Consider the following 22,640-nt stretch of genomic DNA (forward strand, 5'->3'; position numbering starts at 1 on the left):
AACTTTGTCACAATTGATTATGACTTTGTGTTAAAAGAAAATGACTTTCTTCAGCTAATGAGCTGGGTGCCGCTTCTATACCCGCATCCAATTTATTGTGCAAATCCTCTGGCAATTGGACAAAACAGCATAGAAATGGCTCCAATGAATGTTCCGTTTGCTGGTCAATATTATATGAACATTGTAGTTCAAGATCATGGTTTGTAACCAATTCTCTACTTTCATGCATTGACCATTTTTCAGGACCTCTCAATTTTTTCTTGTCTGCCAATATGTCATGGTCCAACAATAAAGACGGTGGTGGTTACGTACAATTTGGCAAAAGTGTAAATGAAATGCGCTGTACAGCAATAATCAAACTTAGGAACATTAATTTCAGCAAGTAATTCGTCCTCTCGGCCGTGGCTGGTACAACTTAAACCCTGTGGTTTATGACATGAAACTAGAGTATAGCTATGCTAACAACGATAACGAACCACTACAAGTCAGATGGTACAGTGGAAAGTAAGAAAATAATAACATTGTTAATTGGTAACAGTGATCATTTCAGGGCTCCTGTGGATTGGCTACCGTACTGTGACTGACAGAAAGCTGGCTGTTCGAGTTTTGTTTTCAACATACTTAAACATAAATAATATCCCTTGGTTTCAATTGTTGATTTATAGTTAGACTCCTAGGTGTGTATGTCAGAAATTAAATCTTCTCAAACCTAAGAATCCAAATAAATTTCTCGTTTGCTTGTTCTAACATGTCAGCTTTGAAATGTAGAGTAAATATGCAGAAAATATCACAATACACACCCACTATTAACCTGATTTGAACTATGACATAAACCATTCAAAATTAACAGCTATAGTTCAACAAATTTGTGGAGTTTTTGACTTATAATGAAAGTCGTGTTTGGAGCTGTTCAACTTTTCATTCTTGGAACCAGTTTGAAGGGCTCCAACACAATGTTATCGGAAGATCAGCTAATTGGGGAAAAAATGCGAGGATCTGAATAATTGAACGCTTGACTACAAATTTTACATTAACTCCATGTGCTGATATTAAAGGCATAGCAACCAACTGTTTTGTTATAGATCTTGATACAATTGTCTTCATATAATATTTGTTATGACCGTGATGACAAAAGAATTGAAGGATTATGCTGCAAGCTCAATATTGCTCGTTAATGGTGTCAGAATCCAAAAGCACAAGTGAAACTTTGAAAATAATTTTTGTGCAAGAATGATTCAAACATAGTTTTATAGTTAAAATAGAAACAATCAAATGAAATAAAGATTATACATATTCGATTGAAAGTGTTCACATACGTAGATTAGGCTCGCTTTTAGTCACAATAGGGTAGCCAATCGGCATTTGGTCTGAATTGGTTTGCACGAAACACCCTGACTTGCAATGCTTCTTTATTGTTGTTAGAGTAGCTATACCCTAGTTTCATGCTATAAACCGCAGGGCTAAAGTTGTACCATGAACCCAAGAAGAGAATATCCGGACTCTGAATTTAGTTTTTTTTGGGCGGGACTGCAAATTTAATTTACAGTTGAGTTAGCTGGCAAGTCATCGCCACCTTCTTTATCATTGGACCATGAAAGATTGGAAGACACGAAAAAGTCACTCGGTCCTGAAAATTTGAAAAGTGGAGAACTGATTTGAAACTAACCGTGATCTTGCACTACAAGGGTTATCCAATATACATCTTCGAATGGAACGGTCATTGGCGGTAATTCTATGATGTTTTGTCCAGATACCACTGGATTTGCACAGTAAATTACATACGAAAGAGAGGACATTGGTACACGATCTATTAACTGAAATAAATTGGTTTGCTACAGATATCCCAAACAATGGACACCCTTGGTGCGCACACGCCGTGCACACCAAGGGTGTCGGTTTTGGAAATCGAAAAAATCGAAAAATTGGCTGCCCCGACCAAACTAATTTTTGGTAATTAGAAAATTTTCTTTGTTCAACGTTTGGTTGACTAATTGTTGCATTACAAGTTGTTTTGGATCGGAATAATGGACTTTCCAAAAATTGAGCTGGAAGTTGGAAAATCGAAAAATCGAAAAAAAAAAAACTAATTCGCCTTCAAATCGTTCCATAAAAAATGTTTGGGTCGGTATTTTGAGTTAAAACATTTTGAAATGGAGCAATCAGTCACCCAGGTGTACAATAAAAAATAAATTTATATTATTAGCTGAATTGTTCAGTTTTGAAAATAGTTCAGTTTTTCGCACTGCGCACGGATTTAGAAAAAAAGCAAAAACGTTAAGTCCACCAAACTCACCTTTCCAGCATAGTTTTCTGTTCCAAAATTACATATTCCATTAGTTCTAGACGTCAGATTGTATATTGCTTTGGACTGAGTCCCTCCTGATGGATTAATGGAAGAAACGGCGTAAACGATTCCATGATAATACCGAACAAGTGAAACTGTCTTCGAAATGTCCTCATCATTGGGGTAACGTTTTTCAAGAATAAGGCAAACTGATCCACAGACGGGTGCTTCTTGATTGTTGTAGAACTTCTTAAAATGGATAAAATTTATATTTGTATTTTCCAGTCTTAAACTAAGCATACTTCTATAGTTTTAAAAGAATCACTTCCAGTTGTGTTGTCGCCAAATCCTAAACTGGAATCAGGGAGGTGGGAATACAAATATGACTTTGCAAACCTAAAGTAATGAATTAAAAATATAATTTTTCGTAACTAATATTACTCGAAAAATAGGAAATATGCAATTGCTTCTTGGTTACGCACATCAAATCTTGCAATCGCAAAACGTGAGTAGGTGCGGTCATGGAACAGCATGTCCCATGTATTTTTAACCACCTGTGGATCCAAATCATTTGAGTATGCGAAAAGAAGGGTCGCTTGATCTCTTTTTGGTTTGCAAGAATTATTTTCTGAAAAAATATGAGATTAAGTTTGAAATATTATATAAATTACGCGTCACAGGTACTTCCTGAGTCGTTGAAATAGTTGGAGGTGCGAAAGTTGGTGGAGCAGCAGGATTATAACTGCACACAAAGAAGTTCTTATCACTCTCTCGAAATGAATTCCATTTTGTGTTTACTATGTCTTCAACTATATAATCCTGGTCCAGTTGAGTAACAAAGTTAGTAAAAGCCACCGGACTTCCGTTATCCCATGTAAAGGAATCTGAGGAACTGTTTCGACTCAAACCAATCCAAAAACTTCCATCGGTTGTTCCGAAAACAGAGCGGGCGTGTGCTACAAATCAAGATGGACGAGTTTGTTACTTTATTTTCTACTCTGCCCTTATGGCAATTAAAATTGATATGCCAGAGCACTTTAATTGCCTAGGACATTCAGATATTGTTATCGTGCATAATAGGGCTTTTATGTAGTTCTTGAAACGCCTTCCTGTCTGCCGGATTCTCGCCTCAATACGCGCCTTATGCTAAAGTATAGGTGAGATTTTCTTCATTTCTTAATTTGATTCTCAACAAATTGGTAGGAATGAGAAAATTTGAAATTTGAAAATTCAAGTCTTTAGAACTTCTATATAACTCCTTGAATCTATCCAGTAAATGATGCAGCTTTTCTATATCAATTACATATTGGAGAAAAATGATCTATTAACATATCAATATCCTAAAAACTTATGGAAACACGTAAAAGAAAGTTGTAAACTTACATGCCAAAAAACTATTGGTGTGCTGATCAGGAACATATGCTAAATAAGATGAAGTGACTGGATTCTGATAATGACACCAATTACGAGCATCAGTGAATGTCATCTGTTGGGAAACAAATTTGTAGCATAATCCTTTGATTTCCTTATCATCATTGTCAAAGCACACTTTGTCGGTATAAAATAGAAATACAAGCAAAATAAATAATAGACACATTTGGGATATAAAAATTATAAGCTTAATGAAAAACGATTTTTTAGTCATGTTGGCTGCGCTCTTTAGTAAAACTACTAAAACTAAGGAAAACTTAGCGTATTATTATCTGGTGAAAAGGCGACACCGCCCAGGACTGTAACCAGCAAAACTTAACTCGACACAAAAAGCAACGAAACTTTTTACTCACACTAAAAATGACGTTTAATGCATTCTAAACTATCAACACTTCAAGTAAAGCATTAAGATGGTTTAAGGAAAAAGTAATCGAAATAATTTCAGTTAAATCATTTTCTGATTTATGACTATGTGATTCAAAAAATCAAAAACGTTATTCATTGAATGTTTCGCAACTTTTCTTGGTTTTGCTGATAAATAAGTCAGGAATGTGTAGTTTAAATTTTAATCCTACAGATACGTGTGTGAAACATGGAATAAAAATCAACTGATGGTACCACAAATATTTTATCAGAGATCAAATGTTCCTCCAACACCTTGTACAGAGCAGGCTACATTTATGCGGAGCACATCTCGCGCGAATGGCATTCGATTGAAAATCTCAAAAATAGTTAAACAGCACAAGTTTTATTTCTAACTTTGTAAGAAACAAAATATATTCTTTGCGAATATCTGCTTGTGCAACGTTCCAGAATGTGCGCAAGTTGAAAATTTTTTGGGCCGCGGCGAAAAATAGTTTGAGTCGAAAAATTGCGTTTTTTGTTATCTAAAATTATCATAGAAATGTATGTAGAAAACAGATTGTTTTATCTGAAAATAACATTTACTTCTGTTGAAAAGTTTGAAAAGGACCTCAAATTGTGTCTGAAAGTGGCCGTTGGCCAAAAAAAGTGCCGATTAAAGTTTTTTCGGCAACCGTAACTTTTCGGCACTATTTGAGGACTTTTTCAAATTTTTTCAACAAAAATAAATCTTATTTTCGGATAGAACGAACCTTTTTCTACATTTCTGTCAGACTATCATACTGAAATAAGCTGTTTTAAGTGTTTGCGGATCTCGAGCCGTATGATAGTTTTTACGGTTAGTTCTTAGTTTCGGACTACACTGTTCCGTTTCAATAAATTAGATCAAAAACTAATAAATCAAAAACGTCCTTTATGTGCAGGATCTTTGCCGCATTTCATTGAATAATTCCATTATTTCCGTGATATTATCAGATACAGTAACCAGTCACAAACATTTCATTCTACTACATACATTTCAACTGATAACAGTGACAAACCCAATTTAAAGACCAGCTGTTATCACAACTTTTCATTTTGAGATCAAATGTTTCTTCAATTGATTCTTTTTCTTTTATCAGCTTCTCATGCAGATAGTGATTGTATTGACATTGAGGATAAAGAGATTGGAGGATTATGCTACAAATTCGTGAATTTATCCATGGAATTCTATGATGCTCGTAAATGGTGTCACTACCAGAGTCCAGTCCCTTCATATTTGGCATATGTTCCTGATCTATCCACTAGTAACTTCTTGGCTAGTAAGTTACTAAATTCTTTGAGATGAGATAAACACCGACATTATAGCTTACGCCCGTGCTGCATTCGAAACCAATCGTTTTTGGATCGGCTTGAGCAGATTCGATTATTTCGATCCCTATTTATGGGATAATGGAAGACCGGTTACTTACACTAACTTTGGTACCGGTACAGGAAATTTTGTCGCTGAACACACGCTTAACGGAAAATGGTATCTCTATGGAAATGGTGCAAAGAATGTTTTCGTGTGCAGTTACGATCCTGCTGCTCCACCAACTTTCCCTCCACCATTTATTTTGACGACTCGACAAAGTACTATAACAAGTTAGGCTTTATATTACTAAAAATAGTCTTAAACAGGTTTTCAGGCGCAAATTCTTGTCAACCAGGCGGGCCTATAAGTTTTTTATTCGCGTACTCGAATGATCTGGATCCACAAGTGGTAAAGGATTCATGGGATTTGAGCAATATCGATGATTATTCCGGGTACTCGGTATATGCAATCGCAAAATTCGATGTGCTTGAAGAAGAGGACATTGTGTACTTTTTGGATAAAAAGTAAGTTAATTGGTCAGTTTTTTTAAACTATAGTACTAATGCTTTAGACTTGCTACGACATATGTGCACTCGCATCTCTCAAACTCGAGTCTAGGATTTAACGGCACCACTACAGGTAGCGACAGCTTACGAATCATTGAAGTAGGCAATGTTGAAGGAATTGAATCTTCTCAGTTTTTGAACTTTCAGAAGTTCTTCAACAATAAAGATGTCACCGTTTGCGGATCAGTTTGCCTTATTCTTGAAAAACGTTACCCCAATGATGAGGACATTTCGAAGACAGTTTCACTTGTTCGGTATTATCATGGAATCGTTTACGCCGTTTCTTCCATTAATCCATCAGGAGGGACTCAGTCCAAAGCAATATACAATCTGACGTCTAGAACTAATGGAATATGTAATTTTGGAACCGATTACTATGCTGGAAAGGTGAGTTTGGTGGACTAAACTAAAATATATCGGTGGAAAAAATACCTTCATCCTTTCCAAACGATATCCTAACGATATTGATATCTCGAATACCGTGTCACTTGTGAGGCTGAATCATGGAACTGTCAATGCAGTTTGTTCCACAGATCCGTCAGGAGGCAATCAATCCAAAACCATTTACAATCTGACATCTAAAACTAACGGTCTATGTAATTTTGCAAAGGATAAGGATATTGCAGGTGTAAGTTATTTTTGTTCAGTTCAGGTGTGAACAATACATAACGAATAGGCCATAATAATAGTAGCACAGAAAGGTGCGGGCAGAGATGTTCCGAGGAAATCCCATTTTTCTAATGGGTGTGTCAAAAATTTTTTTTCGGAAAGTTATATCGAAATATAAAAAATATTTGAACTTTCTAAAGATAATTCTACTTTTATTTAACTGAAAAGTTGCTCAAAAACTTCCTTAAAGTCAAAATGTCGCTTTTGTAAATGTGCTGATTGGCACATAACGCAGGGTGAGGGGTAATCGAAAATTTCCGGCAATCGGCGACAAAACAACACATTTCACCATATTTATGGCCTACCCTGGGTCTATAGCACAGTTAATCAGTTTTTTTTCCAGTTGGTGACTTCGGTGCCAATGTTTTATCCACCATACCCAATTTATTGTGCAAATGTGCTAGTCTCTGGGCAAAACATTACGGAGCTGCCTTCAATGTACGTTCCACAGTCAATAATGTATTATACGGTGTTTGCGTCGGTGGAAGATCACGGTGAGATTGGGGTTTGAATCTGCTTTCAAGTATCAAAAGATTTCAGGACCTCTTGATAATTTCCAGTCATTTGATTTTTCATGGTTCAATAGCGATGAGCCACGCTACATTCAACACTTGCAATCTAACTCGACTGTAAGTAGAAAAAAATGTTCTCTAAAACGGTTTCCACCCATGATGTTTCAGGTCATGGATGGGGTTACGTCCTCTGGCGTGTACTATATAGCTCCGGAGATCTATACCATGAAAGTACAGTATAACTACACAAACAAAATGGAACAAGCAATGCAAGTCAGGGTATACACTTATGACGGAGAGTAAGTAGCATATTATTTTTATTAAGAGTTCACAATAAGTTTTATTCCAGAAATTCTGCGGATTGGATTCCATACTGTGATTAAATGCTTGAATCAGTTCGAACGAATTTAAATGTTATACTGTTGATTTTCAACTTCATAAACAATATTCAACCAGTCATTATCATAATTAAGTTATGGCTTGCATTTTATACATTTACACAGGCCACTGTGTCTGAAAATGTAGACAGCGACAATCCGGCACTCTAAAATTGTCCATCACCAAAAATTCAGAATGAAACATGAAACCGTGGAAATGTGTATGAAGAAACAAAATTCATAAGTACGGTTATATTATAAGCCGGAGTGAGGAAATGTAGTCCCTCACTTTTCTATAAAAATCATATGTATCACCGAAAATAAATTCTACTACCGGATAGTTAGGTTATTTGTTTTGAGATCAGTAGTAAAACCATGAAACCTTCCGGACAGAAATCAGCAAAACAAATAACTTCCCCAAGTGGATTTTGACTGTGGTCAGCTTAAAATACAGATTGTATCGTAAAATTTTTTTCAATAAACGTAGTTATCCGTGTGGAGTAAACGCGTTGTCCAGCAGGCTATTATCAAAAAGCCAGAACCCCGTGTTCTTACAGGAACTACGCTAGTTATCGCCGTTCAACTGTATAGTAATTGATATCATCACATAGAGAATATGTTGTAGAATATTTATACTTACTAGGGCTTCCATCTAGGCGCCGGTTCGTCGCCTTCGCCGGCCGGTGAGGCGCCTCAAACAGCCTCATGGTCCCACGAACGCTGCAATGCATCCGCAGTGCGGCGCGAACTCTGCATGTGTCGCCCGCTCCCTAATAACTGCCTTCCGTACTTCGTTGAGCACAATAGGCGCCGCGCCTTGCTCATTTGGAAGGCCTAATACATACATACAAGAGCAGTTTTGCAGTTTTTCAAAGTTTTTTTGGGTCCCAGCCAATTTATGGAGCTTTGAAAAAAATCATTTGAGTATGCGAAAAGAAGGGTCGCTTGATCTCTTTTTGGTTTGCAAGAATTATTTCCTGAAAAATATGAGATTAAGTTTGATTAAAAATATTATATAAATAACGCGTCACAGGTACTTCCTGAGTCGTTGAAATAGTCGGAGGTGCGAAAGTTGGTGGAGCAGCAGGATTATAACTGCACACAAAGAAGTTCTTATCACTCTCTCGATATGAATTCCATTTTGTGTTTACTATGTCTTCCACTATATAATTAGGCCTTCCACGAAGGCGAGGCGTGAATAGTGTGCACCACGCCCGCCCTACTCCCGCACACCCGCCCTATCGCCCTGCTGTGCAATGTAGCGTCATATCTCATGTTTGCGTACTTGGCATTTTACTTTACGATAATGAAAATATCACTACTTCCGCCGCGGCCGACACTTCGCGGCTTCCGCGTGACGCTATAGTTTGTGTGTGTAGTGGGCGGAGAGATGGTGTATTTTCATCTCTGCTTCGGATCGCTTGTTTCTTGTTAAATCTTGCTAAAAGCAAGTTTCCAAAAGTCATTTTTTTGATTTTTCACTCTAAAAATTAGAGCTTAACCGATTTTTAAAAGTTTTTTTACAAAACAAAATTTCAGTAGGGCGATGGTGTGAGGGGGGCGGGAGTGTGGGGCGTGGTGTGGGGCGGGCGGGCGAGAGTGGCGCCTTCGTGGAAGGCCTACTTTGAATGATTATCTAACGTGCCCCAAGCGAGAATATGTAGTAATAACCAATTCTTATACATACATTAAACAAAGATCATATAGTTACCGTGTTATCTTTGTTTTATAAAGGCATTAATTTAAGACCGCATTGTTCCGTGTTGAGAAAAAATGTTGACAATAATAAATTCAAGAAATCAAAAAATTATCATTTAGTTACAGGATCTTCGCCGCATTTCCTTGAATAATTCAACTCTTTCCATGATTTTCCTGCCATTGTAACAAGTCACAAACATTTTACCTCACTACATACGTTTGCACTGATAACAGTGACAAACTTAATTTAAAGGCCAGCAGTTTTCACAATTTTTCAATTTGAGATCAAATGCTTCTCCAATTGTTTCTTCTTGTTTTTTTCGCTTCATATGCGAAGAGTGAGTGTATGGTCAATAGCGATAAAGAATTCGAAGGATCATGCTTCACGTTCTACAGTCAACAGTTGAATTTCACTGATGCCCGGAATTGGTGTCATAACAAGAATCCGGCGGGTCCATCCTATTTGGCATATGTTCCTGATCAGATTACCGCCAATTTCTTAGCTAGTGAGTTACTAAACATACTGCGATTAAACACACATTTATTTTATAGCCAGGGCCAGCCACGAATATGGACTTGGATTCGGAAGATTTTGGATTGGGCTGAGCCGCAACAGTTCGACCAGTCCATACGCCTGGGACAACGGGAAGCCAGTAACTTATACCAATTTCGGCACCACTGAACTGGATCAGAACTACATTTTTGAAGATATGGGCACATCAAGATGGGGTTCATATAAAAACAGTAGCCTAACCTGGTTTGTGTGCAGTTATGCGGCTACTCCTGCACCAACTATTTCACCAGGTAGGTGGGAATGGGAATACTTGAGAACAGTAAGTTATAGTTCGGATAGCAATTTTTCATCAACTTTTTTTTAGTTTGAAGTGCTCCTCTGTTGCTAAATTTTGTGTAGTGTCATTTTTCGAAGGTCCTATTTGATTGATAAGCCATTCATTTATTAACTCATAGACAAAATAACACAAGAATTAACATTTAAACTTGTGCACGTGTTTTCAGAAGACAACTCGTGCAAACCAGGGAAAAAAGTAACGCTCCTATTCGCTTACTCAAACGATTTCGATTCGGCAACTGTGAGAAGTACATGGTACCAAGGCTTTTTAACTTTCACTGACGACTATGCAGGTTATGCAATTGTCAGATTTGACGTGAACACTGGTCAAGAGGGCATTGCTTACTTTACGGATCTTGAGTAACATTTTTCTTTAATTATTTTTCTAGCCCATTGTATTTCAGTAATGCAACGTCATATGTGTTCTCCCACCTTCCTGATTCAAACTTGAGATTTGGTGATAACACAACAGGTAGCGACAGCTTGGAAATTATTGAGGTACGGTAAATAATATCTCGGCAGTTTGGTTCTCCTTTCTTTCGCACTTCTTCGCCGATTGTTCACCTATATTATCTTGGCGAAGAAGAGCGAAGAATAGGTGAAGAAAGGGTGAAGAACAGGGGTGTGCGGCAAATTTGCCGAATTTGCCGAATTTGCCGTTTGCCGAGCTCGGCAAATTTCAAAAAAGTAGATTTGCCGAATTTGCCGAGCTCGGCAAATTTCGAAATTTGCCGCACACGTCAAAAATTTGACAGTAAAATTTTGACTAAAACTGTTGATTTTTTCGGCAAAAATTTAGTAAAATGACAACAAATTGAGTTATTTTGATGTTTAAGCAGACACACTACACCTAACCTCGTTCAGAAACCAGAGGTGTGTTAAGAATTCAGTAGTTTTGGTGCTCCAAAAAATATCAAAAAATATATAATTTTTCCGAGTTTGTTAAGCACGGCAAATTTGCCGAATTTGCCGAAGAACCAAACTGCCGAGTATATATTATCATACAACGCCATTAAACTCTAGAAGTTCTATAACAACAACAGTAAACAATATTCTGTCTGTGGATCCAGATGCGTCATTCTTGAAAAGCGCTACTCGAACAGATTGGACATATCGAAAACAGTATCAACTGTGAGAAAACATTACGGAATGGTTCATGCATTTTCATCTGTTGATCCGTCAGGAGGAACGCAGTCCAAAGCAATTTACAATCTCACATCTAAAACAAATGGCGTGTGTAACTTTGGAAAAGACTCGAAATTTGCAGATTTTGTAAGTTAACGAGTTGCCTAGAATAACATAAAACAGTTTTTATTTGCTTTATTATATTCGATATTGTTTGAAAACACCCAAATTTTAAAATGAAACTTCTTGAAAAACTCTCAAAAAAATAAGTTGTGGAGACTCAAAAAATGCCCAAAAAGTAGTTAAAATTTGATATTTGACGAAAAGAATTTTTTGAAATTTTTTACCAAATCACTTTGTCCATCGACTTTAAAATACCTAAATCAAGTTGAAAACGCAATACATATAATAAATTAAACGGTGATTTCAAAAAAATTAGTTTCCAGTTGCTGCGACAGTGACAAGTCTGTCAAATTTCAAATTTTCACTAATTTTATGACATTTTTTAAGCCGCCATAACTATTTTCCGAGAACTTTTCATTATGAAATTCGGTGTCTGGAAGACTATCTTTAATCTAATAAAGCAATAATAAATTCAACCACACCACCTTTAAGTCCCTAGTATGGATATATAAGAGGAAAATAATTATTTCTATTGCATTTTGACTTCTAAAACAAGCAAAATAAAAATTAATAAATACAACATAATTGATTTATCAGACGGAGGAGTACCAATTCTTCTCTGCTCCATATCCAATGTACTGTGCGAACCCGGTTGTTTCTGGACAAAACACGGCGGTATTGCCGTCAATGAATGTTAATACTGAATGTTTTCTGTATTGGACACTTGTAACTGTGCAAGATCATGGTTAGTTGTTTTTATTGAATTTTCTATTCAGCCAAGCTGGTAAGCTATTCTACAAGAAAAGTACACCAAAAAATGAAGAACAATCCCCAATTGTTAGCTTATTTTTTTTTTTTGCAGGTCCTCCAGATTCATTCCAATCATTCGATCTAAAGTGGTCAAATGAAAAAAGTGGCGGTGACGACTGGTACATCTCCTCGAAGGTAAATCGAATAAAGTTCTCTGTCAGTGCCCCATACACACTTTTTTCAGAGTCTCTTTGGTGTTCACGGCGACCAATCATACTACTTTGACCTGGGTAGTTATAGCATGCAGCTGCAGTATAACTATACTTCTGCTGTAGAGCAAACAATTCAAGTCAGGGTGTACATGAACAGGTACTTGTGTATTATACCCCCGCCATTTTAAAATTTAAACAAAATTCCATTAATTTAAACATTTAAATTAAACGTGATACCCATTTTCTTCGTTAGGCTTAGGCATGGTGTTTTCCTAAGCCTAAACGTCCACACGTTTTATTTTATAAATTAAAAAATTAGTTTTTAAAATGTCGGGGGTATAATACACAAGTACCCATTAACATGTAAGAACGATTATGAGACTATGTGTTCAGCTTTAATCATTTTATTCCAGTGCTCCAAAGGATTGGCTGCCGTATTGCGACTAACATTTTAATGCCGAATTTTCTTGTTTTTAAATAATTTTGGAACATGGAAAAAGTGAATAATAAATTTGTTCCAACACCCAAAGCTTAAGAAATTCCAAAAGCAAGTTAAGTACAATCAACTCATGTGTCAACTCTCAATTTCTTTTGAATTTTCGTGCTCTCTCCTCTTGTGATCTAAATTTATTTGGTCTATGCATGAGTCCCGTGCCCATGTTCTTTTCTTTCTGTTAATTGATACACTTGACTTATATAATTGTTGTTTATTCGGAACTGGATATATGTTTGAATATATTTGCTGATGATCGAAATACAAACATGTGACTCTAGTGGCCGACTCGGCTCCTAGAGTGAGTAAGGATGACAATCGTGATATTTTTTTTCAATTTAACGTATTCACAAAAAATTCGCCGGTTTCGCTGAACGATTTTATCCATTATTGCATTCCTTAGGTTTTGCTTGTTTGAAGTATCAATCATGCAATGGTTTCATACAGTTTCAAAGATTTGCGTTCGCCGTTTTCCGAAAATTAAATTCGACGCCATTCCCTGGTCACAATGAAACCTATGTAGATCATTGCTCACAGGTCACAGCCATTCAGTTTTTCAGTTAATGGGTCATATTCCTATTTATGATCCTCCTTATCCAATTTACTGTGCTAACCCGATTCTCTCTAGTCAAAACATGATGGAGTTGCCATCAATGAACGTTCCGTTCTCTAGATATTGTTGGGTGACTTTAACAATTCAAGATCACCGTAGGTTCTTGTTCTTTTACTTTTAAAACATTATTTAATCTTTCAGTTCCCATAGATTCCTTTCGGTCACTCAATCTTTCCATAACCAACGACAACTACAGCGGCGGTGACTTGAAAGCTTACCCGGCGGTAATTAAAATGACGTATTTCATTAATATCACAAAATTTAGGATTTTAATGGAATCCTTGCCGGTAATTGGTTTACTTTTAGCCCGGTGACTTACAGTATGAAACTACAGTATAATTACACGAATGGAGCTGAAGAAGCCACTCGAGTCAGAGTGTACTGTAAAAGGTAGTGCTTGAAAAAATCAGTTTTTTCTGATCAGATTGTAACGAAATTAAATTGCAATTTTAAAAGTTTTAGGACAAATCCAAATTGAGGCTACTACACCTTTAAACATTTTTTAAAAACTGCGTATACACGGAAGTCACAATCATTTTTATCATTTTCAATGTATTTTGCGGATAAAAAGACAAATTAAAAAATCGATTGAACAATTTTTTGTTATTTCAGTCCTCTTCCATATTGGCTTCCATACTGTGGCTAAGGCATTTCAAACTCGGCTGATTGGACTCTGATTTAAACAAATTCCAATAAAAATTATTTTCGCTCGACATTATTTTATGCATTGTATTAACTAAAATAAACTTAGAAAAATAGCGAATTTCAGCAAAAAAACTCTGATTTGAACAAATTCCGATAAGTTATATTCTCTCGACATGTTTTATATATCTCCAAAATGTTACTAGTTTTGGTGCCTGGAAACATTGTTCAATTGTTTTTTTTTTAATTTATAAAATACTCAGAAAAGATAAATTGACCCGGAAAATAATACATGAACATGCAATACGAAAGTCAGACGTTTATCATAGAAGTAAACATTAGATCAGAAACTTTTAAAAAATTGTTTTACAATTACCAACAACCCAAAAATTATGGCAAATAGTCACAAGAAAAAGTATTAAAGTCAGTTTTTTCCTTATCAGTTCAGTTATGGGAAGAATTGAAGTAATGAATGCAGCGAAAGGAATCGGGAATTAAAAACGGTTTGAACTTTATCAGTGTAAACGAATTTTATCTTGCCAATTGTACAGAGTCGCCAAAATTCGGTACATAGCGTGTGAATGTTGAAATTTTCTCATTTGACTGATAAACCAGGCCGATTCAACTATTAGGCACTTCAATAAGTTTTGTCGTTTTTTTTCCCCAAGTTTAATTTTTTCTTAGATATTTTTTTGGTTATATAGAAGACTGTTAGAAATGGTAAGCATAACAAAATACCTAATTTTAAGTCATATCGGACCATGATAAAGCTCAGAACTGTGAGGACAACTTTTTAATTTCGCCAAAAAGTTTTTTTTTTATCGAAAACTTTTTTTTTCGTCATCACAGTACTGTCTATCAGATTTAAAATATCAGAAAGTAATCCGATATAGGTGATATTGTTAGGCGTATCACTACTAAAAGTCTTCAATATAACCACATATCTAAGAAAAAAAAAACAGAAAAACTTATCAAAAGGCCTAATACATAAAAAACCATTTCTTATCAAATGTTTTCTCAGTTGACTTCAAATGATACTTCAACTATTTCTTCCCCTTGTTCTTGCTTCATTTGCACACAGTGCGTGTCTTGACAGTCGAGATAAGGAAATCAAAGGGTTATGTTTCACGTTCGTGTCCCAACAGTTGACATTTAATGATGCTCGTAATTGGTGTCATTACCAAAATCCAGTCACTTCTTCTTATTTGGCATATGTTCCTGATCAGTACACCAGCAGTTTTTTGGCCTGTGAGTTGTTAATCTTATCGAAATTGCACTGTCAAATGATAAAAAGAGCCTCATTCGTATTTCTAGCCTTCAAAAAAAGATTACAAAAAAACCATACTAGTATTAGGACAACTGTTGATGTGGTGAATGTAATAGAGACTTTGGGATTGAACCGCTATAAAGTGGTGAAACTTTTTCAAACTCTGAAGAACTTTTTTGTGTCCTTTCTAAAGGCTTTCAACAGAATATTATTAGAAACAAAACACATCTGAGAAAGTTACATGTGAACACTTTATAATTTTTAGCTGACGCTCGAACGGCATTTGAAACAAACAGCGGAAGTTTTTGGATTGGACTGAGTCGAAACAGTTCTTCAAGTCCATTCGCTTGGGATAATGGAAGTCCAGTGACTTACACAAACTTCGGCACTCAACTCGGTCAAAATTATTTGGCTCAAAGCGTGGTGAACACAAAATGGAATGCATTTGGAGAGAACGACAAGAACTTGTTTGTGTGCAGTTATAGTCCTGTTGCTCCACCAACTTTTTCACCTCCGAGCATTTCAACAACTCAACAAATTCCTATAACTTTCGCACCTCCATTAGTTTCTACGACTCAAAAAATTACTCCAGTTATTTCTACAACTCAGAGAATGCCAGTTACAGGTTAGTAAACGTAAAAAGTTATAATCCAATTGCTCCACCAACTTTTTCACCTCCAGTTATTACTTCGACTCAAGAACCAATAACAGGTTTGTCAAAAACAAAAATTTTTGGATTTATGAACTTCAAAACCAATAAAAACCAGCACTCTTGATTTAAATTATGAGCGCTCAATCTTCAATAAAGTAAAAATATAAACAAGGATAAGAAATAAATTTATTTTTCTGAAACTTTGATTATACTATCGGCATTTACCTGCAGCTTCTCGCACCAACTTTAGCTCTCAGCAGCTTTTTGCACAAATTTTGCCAAAAAAAAGTTTTTTTTTTTTTTTTTCATCCAAGTTTAGACAAAGTCTGACTAAAGGTAAAGTTTTTAAGTGCAAACTATTTATATATCTTTTTTTTCTAATTAAAAGCACATCCGTAAAAAAAGTATTCCGTTGTGATTAAGTTTGAATTAAAAAATTTTGCTCAATTTTTGATAGCTTTGTTGTTTTTCTCATGTAATCAAAAATTTGAACTGCTCGAAAAGTTTTTTTTAAATTACTGACTAGCTGGCTCTCCGCTTGTTTTAGGGGGTTTTTGCGAGTCGTCTTGAAAGATCGGGGTACGGTAGTTGTACACGAGAGTTATTGTAGACGTAAACCGAGACAACTGGTTTTGCACAAAATTTATTCATATTCTGAGTAAAAAAGGATTGTCAGTTGATAGAATTGAACCAACGAGCAAAAATTTCTACAGACATGCGCGGACAACCTTAGATGTAGAGAAGTGATCACTATAGATGTTTTCCAACTTTATTCCAATCATCCGATATAGTAGCAAATATCCGAAAATTTGGAAATACGCCCGCCTCTGCTTCTAAATAGCCAGTCACAGTCGACAACTTTTTAGGCAAAATTAGTACCCCTAATTTGTCAGCTCCCTAAATTGAAATTTCAAAGCCTATCTGTTCAGAAGAAAATTCTTGCAAGCCAACTGAAAATGGGACAATACTTTTTGCATTTTCAAATGATTACGGTGCGCAAACTGTGAAAAAAGCGTGGGACGGATATCCTTTTAAAGTTACCCCATGCTCCGGATATGCAATTGCAAGATTTGATGTGCGTGTAGAAGAAAGCATTGTTTATTTCACGGATTTTGGGTATTTATTTTTATCAAAACTGTTCATTCTTGAAATCAAAATTTAGAGACGCCCAGTCATATGTGTACTCCCATCTTCCTGATTCCAAATTGGGATTTAGAGACAAAAAGGCAGGGAGTGACGCACTTCAAATGGTTGAGGTATGTATTTTTTGTCGGATTACAGGAAATTTCATCCAAAACATTCATTTTACTACTTTAAAGAAATTCTACAACAGTAACAAAATTCCTATTTGCGGATCAATTGTCTTAATTCTTTTGAAACGTTATCCAAACGATTGGGATATTTCAAAAACAGTATCACTTGTGAGACAACATCATGGAATAGTTCATGCACTTTGTTCCGCTGATCCATCAGGCGGAACTCAATCAAAAGCGATTCATAGTCTAACTTCCAAAACGAATGGACTGTATAATATTGGAAAAGGCAGAGACTTTCATAACGTGAGTGACGATACACATTTTTACATTTTACGTACCTTATAACCGTATTTACGCGAGCAATATTAGAGGTGTCGATGGATCGAAAAGGGTCGACCCGGAACCCATTGCATAGTTTGGAAACATGATCGCAATTATATTACAGTGCATTTTTTTTTCCACTTGTACAACTTTAAAGGGGGCACATTTACGCGGAATGGTCCCGCCATTGGTCTCGCCACGCGCTTCAAAAATCAATGGATAACGCGTGGCGAGACCATTCCGCGTAAATGCGCCCCCTTTAAAGTTGTAGAAGTGGAAAAAAAATGCACTGTATTACAAAAAATAAATTTTATTTCTTCACATTTTTTTGCCGCGTCCCATTTGGGTCCGACATGCGAACCGTCGACCCGACCACGACGGGTCGCGGGTCGAAAAAAAGGACGTCCCCGGTGCATAGAAATCAAATTTGAACAGAACGGATCTTGTTTTAAAAATTTACGTCACATACCAGACCGTGGAAATTGGTCCTAATATCACGTAAAGATGTGTTTTTAGTTTGGGTGATAATGAAAAAGATCAAATTTTGACCCAAAGTAAAAGGGGACGTCCTGATATTGGGGACAAGGAACATCCCTCGTCCCCCAGTATGGGGACGGGAACGCGTCGCCCCCCCCCCCCCCCCCAAAAAAGGAGCGTCTCCCAAAAGGGTACGACCCTCATGACTGCCCTATGTTCGGTGGAGCGCGTTTGGACCCATCTAGCAACTGAACACGGTAGCACAGAAACTAGATGGCTTGGTTCATGATACTCAGTCTGAAAACCTATATTGGCTACTATCTCGAAAACTAACCCCAAATTTTATTTTGCGATGCATATGAAAAATGACCGCAAGAAAATTCTCTATCTTTTCTATTGAGAAATTTTTTGATTGAAACTTTCCTAACCGGTCAAATTAGGGTTTGTTCGGTAGAGCACGTTTGCACTCATCTAGTTTCTGTACCACCATGTGAACCACCGTGTTCAATCACGGTGCTTCAGTTGCTAGATGGGTGCGAACGCGCTCCACCGAACAAACGTGCATAACTTGGTCGGGAAGTACAAAATCGAAAATTCATCAACAATAAATATAGATAATTTCATCGCGGTCATTTCTTATACAGTGTGGGAAAGTTCTATAGGACCCCCCCTAATTTGAAGGTTTGAGGAACTTCCGAAAATTTTTTTGAAAAACTGCTAATGCCATTCGTTTTTAAATTGAAAAAAACCTATATACATTTTTTTCCAGAAGTTTATCTCAAAAACTGAGGTCGCGCTGGAAAAAACGTCAAAATCCAGTGTGAAACTTCTATAGGACCCCCCGTTTTTTTTCACGATTTTTACTAAAATCAACAGATTTTGGAATTTTTGACAAAGCTCAAATCAAGTTTGAGTTAGAAATGAGTTCAGATAAGCAGTTTTGACTTTAAAAAATTAATACGAAATGTTCTCGTGGGATCTCCAGACTGGTTCTGATTCTTCCGATCTTTGATGTTCAAGTCTGTTTCAAGCTTCCTGGTGCTCTCGGTAATGCCAAAACTTGATAAACTCTCTTTAACAAGTTCCTACTAAAATTCCTAGCACACACACCATAAACATTTTTACGCCATCCCCAAGAAACCAGTCAGAAACAGCGTATTAACAAGTTGCAGTTATTTTTGATCAACAACAGAACATTCATATACTAAAATCAAGAAAGGATCAATAGTTAATCGGGTTTCCTTGTGTGCGGATGATCTCAAACAGTCTGTCCTCCATTGATCTGACCAAACTTTTCAGCTGGTTGTCCGGAATAGACTTCCAAGCGTCGAGAATTCCTTGCTTCAACGATGCAACTGTTGGGTAAGTCTTGTTCTGAGCATACACGATACGGACAAGAATCCCCCACAAATTTTCGATTGGATTGAGATCAGGACTTCGAGCTGGCCAATCAAGAAGGTTGATCTTCTTGAGCTTGAAATAGTCGCGGGTTGAGTTGCTCACATGGATTGTCGCATTATCCTGCTGAAATCTAAAGTCTTTTCTGGAGTAGTGACGAAGATATTTGGAGAGCTCCAGTTCCAAGACGTTCTGATAGTCAGTGCTGTTCATCTTGCTACTGACGAACTGTATCTCAAGCTTCTTCTTCTCCGTGAACGCTCCCCAAACCATCACCGTTCCTCCTCCAAAATTACGTCTCGAAAAAACCATTGGTTCCTTGCGCAAATCGCGCCAATAGTAGCGGCAACCGTCAGGCCCATCGAGATTGAATTTCTTTTCATCGGAGAAGACAACCTAAAACAATGATCCTAATTATTCACTCTTGCTTTTTTAAATTCTCACTTTACTCCAATTCGTTCCCATATTGTTCTTAGCAAATTCCAATCGCTTGAGTTTATGGTCTGCAGAGAGTAACGGAGCAGGGCGAAGTTTCTGACGAACGATTACACCAGATCGTTTGATGACATTGAGGATGGTCCTTTTTGAAGCAGACAATTGAAGCTCATTGCGAATATCTCTTGCCGTCTTACAGGAGTTGGAGGCAGCACGAATCACATTTCGTTCGTCACGCACGGAGAGAGCTTTGCGACGAGGAGCTCTTTTAGATGTACCGTAGCTCACCGGATCCTTCAGATACTCGCGAATACAGTGTCGAGAACGGGAAATTTTCCTACTCATTTCATGCAGGGACACATTGAGCAATTTCATAACATCCAGCTGAGCGCGTTCAGTGTCCGAAAGGGCAGATCCTCGAGGCATTGCAAGTTAGACTGCTTTCGAAGTAAGCTTTCCAGCCTCTATATGTGTGCCACAACACATGCCACAATTCCACATTTAATAATTCACGCAAAAAATAGTAAATAACATCTGTGAGGGACAATTTAACTTGAAATATTGGTCCCATGGAACCTTGTAATCAAAGAAAAACGATTTGATTCCTGATAAGCCTTCCATTGTTTCCTGCTGCATATTTTGCCAAATCAGCTTGACTACACAGTCGAAACATCTAAAGTGCGTGCTAGGAATTTTAGTAGGAACTTGTTAAAGAGAGTTTATCAAGTTTTGGCATTACCGAGAGCACCAGGAAGCTTGAAACAGACTTGAACATCAAAGATCGGAAGAATCAGAACCAGTCTGGAGATCCCACGAGAACATTTCGTATTAATTTTTTAAAGTCAAAGCTGCTTATATGAACTCATTTCTAACTCAAACTTGATTTGAGCTTTGTCAAAAATTCCAAAATCTGTTGATTTTAGTAAAAATCGTGAAAAAAAACGGGGGGTCCTATAGAAGTTTCACACTGGATTTTGACGTTTTTTCCAGCGCGACCTCAGTTTTTGAGATAAACTTCTGGAAAAAAATTTATATAGGTTTTTTTCAATTTAAAAACGAACGGCATTAGCAGTTTTTCGAAAAAATTTTCGGAAGTTCCTCAAACCTTCAAATTAGGGGGGGTCCTATAGAACTTTCCCACACTGTATGCATCGCAAAATCGATTTTGTGACGGTTTTCGAGATAGTGGCCAATATAGGTTTTCAGACTGAGTATCATGAACCAATCCATCTAGTTTCTGTGCTACCGTGTAATACGGTAAAAGTGTGCAAGCGCGCTCCATTGCACTTTTCAATTCTCGATTTTCACATCTCTCCCGATTTGAGGCGCTGTGACGCACCCTAACTTTCAAAGATCTGCGTACGCCGAATTTGCCGTTAGCCGAAAATTCAATTGCAACTAAACAGATCATTGATCGCTGGTCACAATCTTGAGTTTTTCAGCTAATTGATTGGTTTCCTATGTATAGTTATAAGCATCCAATTTACTGTGCAAACCCGGTTCTCTCCGGTCAAAAGATAATAGAGTTGCCACCAATGAACGTTCCGTTTTCAACTTATTACGAAGTGTATGTAACAGTTCAAGATCACAGTAGGTTCTTGTTGTTATACTTATATTGTTTTAGTGTTTACTCTTTCAGTTCCCATTAGTTCCTTTGTGTCAATGGATCTTATCATGAAAAACGACAACTACAGTGGCGGTAACTTTCAAGTTTACTCGAAGGTAATTGAAATGACGTAAAATATTTCATTGATATCACAAAATTTAGGATGTTAGTGGAATTCTTGCCAGTCATTCTAATCATTTTAGCCCGGTGACTTACAGTATGCAACTACAATATGAGTACAAAAATTGGGCTGAAGAAGACACTCAAGTCAGGGTATACAGTGACAGGTAGTGCTTGAAAACATTCGTTTGTCGGATCAAATTGTAACACAATGAATGGAAAATAGTATCTCGTGTGTGCACAAAACTGTTTTAAACGTGGAGTATGTAACGTCGATGTGCATTTTTCTTTGAACGATAGTTTTGAGGGCAGTTACGGAAGTTTTGAGCTTCCAGCTTCCCAGAAAACGAAACGTTCATTCTCTTTTATTTTTTTGAATTATAAATGCTATACAGTGCCACGGGGAGGCAAACCTTACGTACATACTAATTTCTACAGTAGTCGCGTTTTTAAATTGGATTTATCTCGAAAACGGCTCAATTTTTTTTGAAAATGATGCATATGAAAAATGTTCTACAGAAAATTCTCTATTTAATGACATCAATGAATTTACTGTTGATACCCTCTCACCAGTGGTATGCTCATTGAGCAGTAGAGCGCACTTTCTCGGATGTACCGTTTGCCTCCCTGTGGTGCATTTTTTCCAACTTCTACGACACTTAAAGGGGGCGCATCTACGCCACCATTGGTCTTGCCACGCGTCCCAAAAATCAATGGGTGGCGCGTGTCGAGACCATCACGTGTAAATGCGCCCCCTTTAAAGTCGTAGAAGTGGAAAAAAATGCACTGTTTCTGTAGATCAAACTGTTTCTGTAGATCAAACTGTATTGAGACACGTGCAGATAGAAAATATCGATTAAACATTTTTTGTTATTTCAGGCTCCCTCCATATTGGCTTCCATACTGTGACTAAGGCATTTCAAACTCGGCTGATTGGAATCTGATTTAAAAAAATTCCAATAAAAATTATTTTCGCTCGACATTATTTTATGCATTGTATTAACTAAAATAAACTTAGAAAAATAGCGAATTTCAGCAAAAAAAGGAAGAAAAAACTGCGAAAAATC

The 22,640-nt window shown here is 36.9% G+C and overlaps 6 protein-coding genes and 2 pseudogenes across 8 annotated transcripts; 6 read left to right on the plus strand and 2 right to left on the minus strand.

Annotated features, from left to right (window-relative positions):
* Positions 1-57: 57 nt before the first annotated feature.
* Positions 58-584, plus strand: F38A1.6 (DUF7154 domain-containing protein; the record flags this gene model as incomplete). Its single annotated transcript, NM_171259.5, has 4 exons — positions 58-199; positions 244-326; positions 380-504; positions 551-584. The coding sequence occupies 4 exons, from the start codon at positions 58-60 to the stop codon at positions 582-584; spliced, it is 384 nt and encodes a 127-aa protein (NP_741308.2).
* A 505-nt stretch (positions 585-1,089) lies between these two features.
* On the plus strand, positions 1,090-1,203 carry F38A1.16 (annotated as a pseudogene). Its single transcript has one exon. A coding segment is annotated over exon 1 (114 nt).
* A 130-nt stretch (positions 1,204-1,333) lies between these two features.
* clec-167 (C-type lectin domain-containing protein) lies at positions 1,334-3,929 on the minus strand (the record flags this gene model as incomplete). Its single annotated transcript, NM_171260.3, has 8 exons — positions 1,334-1,501; positions 1,545-1,627; positions 1,667-1,814; positions 2,294-2,533; positions 2,587-2,680; positions 2,726-2,912; positions 2,956-3,240; positions 3,668-3,929. The coding sequence occupies 8 exons, from the start codon at positions 3,927-3,929 to the stop codon at positions 1,334-1,336; spliced, it is 1,467 nt and encodes a 488-aa protein (NP_741309.3).
* A 1,236-nt stretch (positions 3,930-5,165) lies between these two features.
* On the plus strand, positions 5,166-7,541 carry clec-168 (C-type lectin domain-containing protein; the record flags this gene model as incomplete). Its single annotated transcript, NM_001268302.3, has 9 exons — positions 5,166-5,379; positions 5,426-5,701; positions 5,746-5,935; positions 5,983-6,076; positions 6,125-6,364; positions 6,990-7,140; positions 7,187-7,275; positions 7,327-7,457; positions 7,508-7,541. 9 exons carry the CDS (start codon positions 5,166-5,168, stop codon positions 7,539-7,541), a joined length of 1,419 nt encoding a protein of 472 aa, NP_001255231.1.
* Positions 7,542-8,403: 862 nt separating this feature from the next.
* On the minus strand, positions 8,404-8,716 carry F38A1.17 (annotated as a pseudogene). The gene is made up of 2 exons: positions 8,560-8,716; positions 8,404-8,512 (listed from the first exon to the last, which is right to left on the minus strand). Coding segments are annotated over exons 1-2 (266 nt in total).
* Positions 8,717-9,357: 641 nt separating this feature from the next.
* On the plus strand, positions 9,358-12,819 carry clec-169 (C-type lectin domain-containing protein). The gene is made up of 9 exons (NM_001028016.5): positions 9,358-9,739; positions 9,786-10,037; positions 10,251-10,443; positions 10,488-10,581; positions 11,107-11,355; positions 11,929-12,076; positions 12,194-12,276; positions 12,326-12,450; positions 12,707-12,819. The coding sequence occupies exons 1-9, from the start codon at positions 9,523-9,525 to the stop codon at positions 12,738-12,740; spliced, it is 1,395 nt and encodes a 464-aa protein (NP_001023187.2). The 5' UTR covers positions 9,358-9,522; the 3' UTR covers positions 12,741-12,819.
* A 605-nt stretch (positions 12,820-13,424) lies between these two features.
* F38A1.13 (DUF7154 domain-containing protein) lies at positions 13,425-14,045 on the plus strand (the record flags this gene model as incomplete). Its single annotated transcript, NM_171262.1, has 4 exons — positions 13,425-13,494; positions 13,541-13,623; positions 13,665-13,789; positions 14,012-14,045. 4 exons carry the CDS (start codon positions 13,425-13,427, stop codon positions 14,043-14,045), a joined length of 312 nt encoding a protein of 103 aa, NP_741311.1.
* Positions 14,046-15,062: 1,017 nt separating this feature from the next.
* Positions 15,063-22,547, plus strand: clec-170 (C-type lectin domain-containing protein). Its single transcript, NM_171263.8, has 9 exons — positions 15,063-15,289; positions 15,574-15,933; positions 16,890-17,076; positions 17,123-17,216; positions 17,280-17,519; positions 21,290-21,437; positions 21,487-21,569; positions 21,616-21,740; positions 22,453-22,547. Exons 1-9 carry the CDS (start codon positions 15,073-15,075, stop codon positions 22,484-22,486), a joined length of 1,488 nt encoding a protein of 495 aa, NP_741312.3. The 5' UTR covers positions 15,063-15,072; the 3' UTR covers positions 22,487-22,547.
* Positions 22,548-22,640: the final 93 nt, after the last annotated feature.

The sequence above is a fragment of the Caenorhabditis elegans genome, chromosome IV (genome assembly GCF_000002985.6).
Source record: "Caenorhabditis elegans chromosome IV".
Lineage (NCBI taxonomy): Eukaryota > Metazoa > Nematoda > Chromadorea > Rhabditida > Rhabditidae > Caenorhabditis > Caenorhabditis elegans.

Coding starts and splice junctions, on each gene's coding strand:
- clec-169 (NM_001028016.5), top strand. CDS start 9,523: ATGCTTCTCCAATTGTTTCTTCTTGTTTTTTTCGCTTCATATGCGAAG. Junction 12,077..12,193: donor TGTAACTGTGCAAGATCATG/GTTAGTTGTTTT, acceptor TTTTTTTTGCAG/GTCCTCCAGATTCATTCCAA. Junction 12,451..12,706: donor GTCAGGGTGTACATGAACAG/GTACTTGTGTAT, acceptor ATTTTATTCCAG/TGCTCCAAAGGATTGGCTGC.
- clec-170 (NM_171263.8), top strand. CDS start 15,073: ATGATACTTCAACTATTTCTTCCCCTTGTTCTTGCTTCATTTGCACAC. Junction 17,077..17,122: donor GTTTATTTCACGGATTTTGG/GTATTTATTTTT, acceptor ATCAAAATTTAG/AGACGCCCAGTCATATGTGT. Junction 17,217..17,279: donor ACGCACTTCAAATGGTTGAG/GTATGTATTTTT, acceptor ACTACTTTAAAG/AAATTCTACAACAGTAACAA.